Raw genomic sequence first — 9,890 nt, 5'->3', positions numbered from 1 at the left:
ATGAGCACATGGTCAACCAGAGCCTTCTCCTTCTTTTCTTCTTTTTCAGCAACAATCCCCATCATCTTGGCCTACACCGAGTCTCACTCTTGTTTCAAAATGTAGGTTTCCTTGACAACCTCTTTAGCTCGAAGCTACTGACTCAAGGTCTTGGAAATCTCGAGCTTTATTTTGCACTTTTAGATCTGAGCCTAAATGCTTTATCTCTCTTTTAACAACTTTAGGTTGACTATCACAACCTTTTCTTTTGTCGAGACAATATCAATCCAGGATTGACCGAACCTAGTTAGTCTGTATTGAACCTACAAAAGAACAAAAATTAGCTAGAGGTCGGGAAATATAAAAAGTAAATGATAAAAAATCTATTAAAAAACTCACCACGATCAAGGCTTCGAAAAAATCGTTGATGAACCCCGAAGAGTTATTAGAGCAGCTCTGACCTATGATAGCCAGATCCCTCGGGAGGCAAGGAACCTCCATGATCACCCTCGTTATGCATAAGTTGTTGAAGGCAGAATATTGGTTGGTTACCTGAAGGTTAACAACCTTAGGGATCATCGACCTAGGGGGTCGAAAGGAAATTGAAACCTTTCGAGGCCAATCCTTCTCCAGAAGATAGGGCGGCATAAGAAGAAGATCAGGCAATGGACCCTTCCTTGTCCCTAGGAGGAACTACCTCTATTTGAACGGAAGTGGTCAAGCCACCCTTCCTCAGCTTTTTCAAAGGCCTCGAAGACTCCTCTTTGGTAGTAACAATAGTGGGAAGAAGAGTCGGATGAGTTTCCTAAACATTTGACTCAATGTCGAAGTCGTCAACTGAAGCTCTGAAATGGATGAAGGCTATATCACCAAGATCTTCATCCTTGTCTCAAAGGTGCTGAAGAAGTTCTGGAGGGCTCCTTCTCACAACCTCATCAACCTCGATAGAAAAGAAGTCGGTAACCATGTTGTAAAGGGCACGGTTAGCTAAAAGGTTGGCGATGACGACCGAGCCCGAAACTCTCTTGTCCTTGCTCAAATCTAAGAAAGTATGAGGCAGTTAAGTAAAAGGTATGCAGAACCACGAAAAAGAAAACAACACTAGGTCGGGACACTTACCAATTTGGTTGAAGATGTTGAAAGAGAGGAGACCTTCGTCCCCAACTGCACGTTCCCACTCCCCCAACCAGTTTTATTGGAAATAAGAACCAGTCTTTATTTGAGTTTGGCAAAACAAAAAAGAGGGTTTTCCCTCTCCTCTTGATCAAATAAAAGAAGCCCTTCCTCCTGGGGCAAGTAAGATCGGATATCTAATAAACCAAGCTTCTCACCCTCTTCTAGTTGAGCATTAATTTGCTCAATAATGTGCATGAGTCAATAAAAATTACCACTCATCTAACCTGAAGCCCTCCTATAATAGTTTAAGACTCGGAGGCCAACTTTGAATTGTCTCCAAAATACCATTGTGGTATCCCAACGAAAATCTTGGAAAAGAGGGACTGCTCAGTATAGGAAGTCCCAACCTCCTCAAGGATGCCATAGGCATCCCTTATCACATTTATGGGAACGCAAGTAGGGTAATAAGACTTCCCCTTAATCATGGAGGAAACCCAAAAAGAAAAAACAAAGAAGGTGAGAAAGAAAACCTCGAAAAGAAAAATACCCTTACCTAAAATTGGAGGGCGTTCGAGACAAACAACACCTTCAACCTCTCTGAAAATTCGAATGGAAGCTTAGGCAATGAACCAGAAAAGGAGCGAAAAAGAAGCAAAGAGAATGAGATAGGTCGTAAAAGAAAAAGAAAATGATAGGTTTGAAGAGTATTTATAGACCCAAAATCGTCGAGATTCGTGACTCAAAATTAACGGGCAAGATGGCATAGAAGAGTGAAACAATAATGAATAACCTCCACAATAATAAAACGCATTGATCAATGCGATCGATACGAACATGCGTGCCAAAAGAACCAGTCAGGCATGGACATGTGCCAAGTGCAATAAATGTGTCGACAATGGGTTTTGCATACGGCACAACCTCTAAGTTATTAGAATAAATACCTATCATTGTGTCATTTTGGCTTCCGATGATGTGTTGGCACAACAATTAAAGCATACCAGCAAATAGGAAGAGGCTACATGTAATAGATGTTGAACTCGGATATAAGGGATTCGAATAAAATTCGAACCCCCAAGAGGGGGTAACTGTGAATGATTATTTTCATGATGACATCAGACGATGACATGTGGCAAAGGGTGAACCTGAGTCCCAAGGTAATGAAGTAACGTCACAACCATCCGAGTCTGAATGAAACATAAGACGAGAGATAAAACCAACGTTTGACTCAAAGTCGAATCTCGGGATCAGAGAAACAGAACGGATATTCAAACTCCGAAATATAAGGGATCTAATTGATGAAAAATCAGGGATTATCCTAGATATGTGGAATCTGTTGCTAAAATTAGTTAGTAATTCAGACGTGATTCAAAAGGAAATACATTCTAACTAAAACTCTAAATTTAGAGGAATATGACATCAGCAAAGGATACAAAAAGATCAGGATGGGATCTATATGAATAAGGGAGGGAGAGGACGCAAAAGATATGATTTTTTTACATACATAAACTTTGCAAATTTTTACAATAAATCTGACTAGGGCATCGGAGAGGTTGTGTTGCAGGCACACCCAGGAGCAAAGGCTTTACAGATTCAAGGCAGAAGTTGAAGATCTCGAGGTAGTTCAAGAAATTGCATCTACAGTATGTACTGAGGGTATTTTTGAATAGTTTCCTTGATGAGATTGAACAAGTTAGAATTGTTTGCACATTTTATTTTTATCAAGAAATCACTACAATTTTTTATATTATAAAAATCAACTAAAGTGCCGAAAATGATTTCCCAAGAGATTTTCCAGAGGTATTAAGTTTTCCAATACAAAATATATTTGTAGTAGAAAAAAATTGCGGTGCAAATAATTTCCACTACGTACCAAGCGGGGCTAGAGTTGAAAAGGTAAGGGCAAGAGAATTATTTCGACTTTAGGGAAGAATCTGTAAACATTACTTGGGCTCCGCAATCTCTAAATGTAAATGTCTAGAATGCTAGTATATCTTGTTATCTACTTGAATACGATTGGAACAACAATAGCAGCATCACCTTAACCATTCATCGACATTCTCTTATGGGGTGTGTAGTTGCAGCTCTGGATACTATTACCCTGACTGACGATATCTGATGTCTTCTTCATGGGTTTCACATTGGTGTGGAACCACATCTACATCCACCTCCAAAGGGTTGGGGGGGGGAAACAAGTTTTTACTTGCAGGGTGGTTTTCTATTTATTATGTATTTGTTATGTTTGTGCCTTGTATTTTGTGGCATTATATTGGTAGAATGGATCGTACACCAGAAGCGAGAGCTATGACGCCTATCTTTCTCCTCAATTTTGTAACTTTTCTTCCAAGGGCAATTTCATCTTTTGTACATAGTACAAGTTTATAGTTGACTCATTCTAGGGTTTCAATTGGTAAATTTTTCGATTTTTCTAAGGAAATAGTGAAGAAAGGGTTTCATCATAACTCGTGGGAATAGGCAAGATGGCAATCTTGCCGAATCATGTAAATCTTGTGTTTCTTAATTGTTTCATTGCATACATCGCTAGATCTAGGGATCCACAGAAAATGGGCAATAGATGTTCTACAATAATGATAAAAGGAACTCCGATCACTACCAATTACTCATGAACTATGTTGATATGGCATCATCAATAAAAGTTGTATTTCGAGAATAGAAAGAGAACAATCTTGATTGACTTCTCATTAACATTATTAAATCTGTAGACAACAATTTATATAAAATACAAAATAAATCCCTATCTTATCGACCCATAACATTAACACCCATTAAATAATCAATGGGAGGGTCCAAGAGATATGTGCTTTATATGACATCTGGTTCGTGGTCACTCTGTGTAGTGATTCCATGTCATCGATCGGATTGAGGTACCTGATGAACACAACAGAGCTTTGCTTTATTATGAGGAGTCACTGCTGCTGCTGCTGCTGCCATTTAGTTCTTCGAAGAAGGCTTTCGCAGCTTCATAGGTAGACCAGCAGATTGCTGCTGCGGGAGCATGGAATAGCATTCTGGGCTTCCATCCCCTCATGAGTCCCATATAACCATCCTTCCTCATTATGCTTTGAATAACATCCCCAATTGAACTGCTAGAAAATCTATCACATCCACATACCCCCTGTGCAACGAATTAAATAAATATATGTTTTTAGTCAAATAAAGACAAAAAGTTGGCCAAAATCCAGATTTATCCCATTATAGATTTATGGGTATCTGTGACGTTTGGGCATATAAATTGAAGATCAATGATGGAAGGACCTAAAAGAAAGAATAAAATAGAGGCCAACAAATTACAAGGATTGGGGTATTCGGAGAACATCTAGATATGCATTTACAGAAGGATATAAATATAAATCTAGAGAGAGATAAGTTGGGGAAACAGAATTCAAGTTTCCAACCCAATATAGTTGGGATAGTTGTGTGATACTGATGATAGTAGGTGGATGAGAAGCTTGAGTAAAATCTATGTAACAAAGGCACAGACACATCTATCGGTCTCAGACATGGGTATCAGGCATTTGGCATGTTATCTTTGAGAAACTCCAAAAAGCTGAGGTGTCCATACAATTTGCATTAGAATAAAAAAATTAGTCATATGGAACTTACACTTTGTTTAAAATAAAAATAGGACACAAATTCAGGAAAGTACAGATAACATTCTATAGACTATATAAATCAAGTAATCAATAAATAAAAAACTTATAATTAAGGAAATTAATAATATCAAAATCATGGTTCTCTTTAACAATTTAATATATTAGTTTTGGACGATGAACTAAACTAACCCTCAACCTAAAGTACTTTAAAAAATTCATAAAAATAAAGGGTGCTAATACTTGACATGTCAGGATGTGGGTCATACATAGAGTGTTGAGGTGTGTATTCGACACACTAAAAAACTTAAAAGTGCTGCGTCAAGCAGAATAACAAAATGATTAAATTTCTCTAACCAGAACCCTCAGCACCTAAAGCAGGACCTAGGAAAGAGTTAGCAAAAAAGCTCACAACAGAAACTTTGACAATAAAAGAGTATCCGATTTCCTAGTATTTGATGCCACATCTAGCAACCTTGTTACAACAAAACCTTAAATGGTTATTCGTGTTTCTCCCATTGAGCGCTGTCAAAGATTGCTACTGCTAAGGAAACTGACTATCTAAAAAAAACACTGGTTATGGGCTGTTCTTTAAATGAATGAAACTCCCCAGCTTTTCCTTCTCAACAGCCAGGCTTGGACCCATAGCTCAATTGTTTGACATGTTGCAATATACTTTGGGTCATGGGTTCAAGCCCAGACTTTGCAATGGATAGAAGAAGGGACTAACTTGACTAATACCAAAGGAAAAAAGCAATTGGTGCCAACTCAATCAAGCTGCTTTCACATTTATAGTGGCTAAATTTATCCCTAAAAAAACTGTTTATAAGCACCTAAGAGGCCAAGACTAGGGTGGTAATCTTAACACAACTCAAAAACGACATGAAATTAGTGGGCTTGGGTCATATTGTGTCAATCCATCTAACAAGATTATTAAATGGGTTGGGTCCAGTTTAGAGGTGTCAACCTGCATGACCCGTTTTGATGCGTTTAGTTATTATGTCATTAACATGTAGTTTTAAATATATCAACAATTATTTAAGAATTTTGTAAATTACCTATGTTTTGTGATAAAACTTAGTTTTTGTTGGTAGATATTGGTTTATGGTTATGTCACTTTATTTTTAGTAATGGTATTTTATTTTTAGTGGTGGAAATGGAACTTAGATTTTCCAATAAAGATTAGAATTTTATTAAATAAGTTATGTATGGGTTGTGTCAGGTATACCTATTTATAAATGGGTCGGGTTTGGATTTAAGTTTTTGACACGATTATTAAATGGGTCAGGTTTGGGTTTAATAAATTTTCATAATACCCTTACCTCAACACGACACAAACACAACCCGAGCCATTGCCACCCCTAGCTAAGACCTTTACAATTTCTTATTCTTCCATCTATCTGACAAGAACTAAAATTTAAGTAACTTGCTAATTAGTTATGGAGGTTGAGGTATCACCCATGGAGCAAATTGAACTTATAAACAGTCTAGAGAAGTTAATTAAAACTCAAACAAGATAGAAAGGTGGGAAAAAAAGGTGCTAGGATAATAGCAGAATTGCAGCATATCCCCACCAATGCCACATCAACAAATACTTTATGTTCTTTCAACACCAAGCATGGTTTTTAAACTCGTCCGAGACCGAGACATATCGCCCGAGTTAACTCAGTATCAGAGCTGAACGAGACCAACTCACAAAGTCATTTTTTGATAGAGATTTAGGACTCACGTTCATTTTTTTTATTTGTCTCACAAGACGTCTCAAACGTATCGGAAAACTCGTCCGAGACGACTCAAAATCAGGCCTGGACGAGACGAGACGCGAAACCGAGTTTAAAAACCATGACACCAAGACCTCTTTCTAGAGGTTTTGCCACACAACAAACATCAAACCCTTACCCCAACAGAGAAAGTTTCACCTAGAAATTTTTAGAGCCTAGAGTTTAATATATGTAGCAAAATTAGAAACATGACATATTTCCTCTGCAAATTGAGATATGACTCTCTAGTATCTCTAAAAATACCAAATCTAAATGATAAGAGGTACATAAACTGAAAATCACCAAAAAGCAGGACAAGCCATTGTTTTAAAATTGAATCATTGACTACAATCATCATCTGGTTCTTAAAACATTGTTTAGAGAACCATTGTGATAAAAAGATAAGAAAGAAACAAGAAGAAGGAATCATTCGTAATTAAATACCATAAACATGAATGAATCTCAATTTTTCTTCTTTTTTTTTTTTTTTCAAGTTTTTAAAAACGAATCTCAGTTTTGATAACTGATTAAAAAAACATAATTTTAAATCTATTAAAAATTTACAACAAAGCGAAAGCCAAATAGCCAATAATGAAAAAAGAATTCAGATAATTCAACTAGGAAGGACTTTACCTGACACTGTAACTGGGTCTTCACCACATCAAGTGGAGTCGTCAATGCAGCAGCCAAAGCCCCAGCAGCGGCCCCAGCCGTGGCATGAACCACCAACCGCTCATCACTCACATTCTCTATTGTGGACACCTCCATCAAACCCCTCTTGGCCGCCTCATACGTAGCAAAATGAACAGCAGTAAATGGAGCATTCATCAAAACAGTAGTCCTATAAGATGCATAAAAAGCCCCAAATCCTTCTTCTCTTAAAACCCTTTTAACACAATCCAATACACCCATATAAGGACTACTACTCAATTGCAATCTCTGCTTCACCATATCCATAGGTGTGAAGACGGCATCACTTGCAACTGTCGCAAACACACCCGAAACAGCATGGGCAGCCGAATTATTTGGATTCCCACCAGAGAAGAACTCCTTACAAAGCTCATAAACAGAGAAATAAACAGCATGGGCAGGACCAGCACCAAGACCCATTGCACCGATACCTCGGTAGAGTCCGAGGGGACCTTCGAGTTTCAAAGTAGATCGAAGGGCTTGTCGAAGACTAACTGTCTGAGCTGAGCATGAACCAATGGCCTGCATACGGGTCTTGAGAGTATCGACAGGGAACATTGCTGTGTGTTCGACGCAACCAGCGATCGAACCAGCGATCATAAATTGCCAGAATTGAAGACCATCATGGGATGATGATAGGGTGATTTCGGGGTGGAAATCGGGTTTTTGTTGAGGGATTGTTCGGAAGTCTGGGTTTTGGAATTTTGGAGAGGCATCTGTAGTGGTGGCCATTGGAGGAAATTAGGGAGGGAGAAAGGATGGATTTTGGGTTGGGTTTTGAATACGAATTTGAATAAAAATTAGGGTTTGAAGATTGGTATGAGATTGGGTTGATTGGGGTTGTCGCCATACATAGTCAATTCTAGAGAATTTTTATGGGGCGGTGAGACAGAAAGAGAGAGTCACATCAGACAGAAAGAGAGAGATGGTGAACGGATATTTGGTTCTCCTTTGACTGTATTTCTTTTTTTTCTTTAAAAAAAAAAAATGGTTTTGAAGGAGGACAAGATTAGGAATCCGAAATATGGTTTAGGGTTTTAAACAAATTGTAAATAAATCTTCTTTGTGTTTTTTTTTTTTTTTTCCTTGGATAGATTTTATTACTTCTTTCTTTCCATATTTTATTGATTTGTGCATAAATTATGGTTGTGCATTCGAGCTGTGTTCAAGATTTTGACCAAGTAAGCAAGAGTGTATTAGCTCTATTCCTTTGAGTTTGCCACGTGGGATAGTCAGATTATCAGGATTCATATTCCTAATCTATTCCAGCTCCATCACAACAATTGGGTGTTTGGTTGCAGATACAAGTTCCGTTTTGGAAACATTTCTAACCTTAATGAAGGAATTGATTATTCAATATTTGTCTCCTTGTAAGAAAGTCACAAACAATAAAGGTTATTGTATGGATAAAATTATTTAATATCCTAAGGTTTTCTATTGAAAAAATTATTTAATATATTCTAAGGGTTTATCCACTAAGTGCCCCCTAACTCTTAGATGCCAACTAATTAATCCATTCTTTTTTATAAAAAAATTTCAACTAGAGATTGACTTAAAAACAATGAGAACTACGAGAAAAAATATATATAATATATAATTAAATACAATTGAGTTGAAATAGTTGTGTATGACAAAACATCTAATCAATTACAATATTGTGAGATAAAGCTCCTACCATCGTGACTTAAACCTCCTATCAAGTTAAAGTGTCATCGAACCCATTTATTTCCTTTATTCTCCACCTCTAATTTTACTATATTATCTTTTTTATTCCTTTAATCCACTTTATTATTTTTTATCTTTTATCTTTTTAATCGTAATATTTTTAATAATATCCCTCCAATTCTTTTCTTTTTTTCACTTTTACCCTCTTAACCTGAAAGAGAATACCTTCTAATGTTACTATATTTTCTTTTTTACCCCTTTAATCTCAATTTTTTTTTACAATACCCATTTCCTTCAATTTCTTGGGATCCACTATATTTCATATATTCTTTACCTCCTCTAATTTTATTATATTTCCTCTTTTACCCCCTTTAATCCACTTTATTGTTTCTCATCTTTTACCCTTTTAATCTCATTTTTTTAAATAATAATATTTCTTCAATTTTTTTTTTTTTCGTTTTTACCCCTTAACTAGATAGAGGATGCTCGTGTCATGGGCGCGGATGAACTCTAGCATATATGTAAATGAGATTTTCAACAACATTTTGTACTGGCGTATGATATTAGAAGTTTTAAAGGTTCGGTCTTCTATGTTAAAGCCTAATGTATCGTTCTTCAAAAAAATTATTTATCAATGATTTTCTAAAATGTGTCTCCTTTTTTGCAAAACAACTTATTTTACTTTGTGAAATAGCTCAACCGCAAATTGGCAATAATTTCTCTATTAAGTAACCTCAAGATGTTTTTTCTTTGCTCGCTTTAGTGAAAATTATGGAGTTTGGAATAGGAAATTACTTGGAGTTGGACTTGTAAATCCATGTGTTAACTCCCAATCGCCTCTTTGGATGCCCAATTCCAAGGAATCCTAACTTTATAACATTTTTCAACATCTTTATTAAGTATAATTACAGCTTTGACATAAAGAGGTCGAAGTTGTAATTGCACCAAATTTTAACCTAGCACAAACTCCTCCAAACTCCAATCAGAATTATTAGAAGTATTTCAATCAGATAAAAAGTCTCTCACAAGCTCAATCTTTCTACACCACTCCAAAAAAGAAGACGTAAATGAA

At 36.5% G+C, this 9,890-nt stretch overlaps 1 protein-coding gene across 1 annotated transcript; it reads right to left on the bottom strand.

Moving 5' to 3' along the window:
- Positions 1-3,765: 3,765 nt before the first annotated feature.
- LOC147391151 (uncharacterized) lies at positions 3,766-8,135 on the bottom strand. The gene is made up of 2 exons (XM_086459405.1): positions 7,097-8,135; positions 3,766-4,228 (listed from the first exon to the last, which is right to left on the bottom strand). Exons 1-2 carry the CDS (start codon positions 7,883-7,885, stop codon positions 4,010-4,012), a joined length of 1,008 nt encoding a protein of 335 aa, XP_086315531.1. The 5' UTR covers positions 7,886-8,135; the 3' UTR covers positions 3,766-4,009.
- Between the last annotated feature and the right edge of the window lie 1,755 nt (positions 8,136-9,890).

This window comes from Akebia trifoliata, chromosome 11 (genome assembly GCF_017979445.1).
Source record: "Akebia trifoliata isolate Shusen 1 chromosome 11, ASM1797944v1, whole genome shotgun sequence".
Taxonomy (NCBI): domain Eukaryota; kingdom Viridiplantae; phylum Streptophyta; class Magnoliopsida; order Ranunculales; family Lardizabalaceae; genus Akebia; species Akebia trifoliata.
Note: the sequence above shows the minus strand (reverse complement) of the source record. Positions and strands in the feature narration are given on the sequence as shown.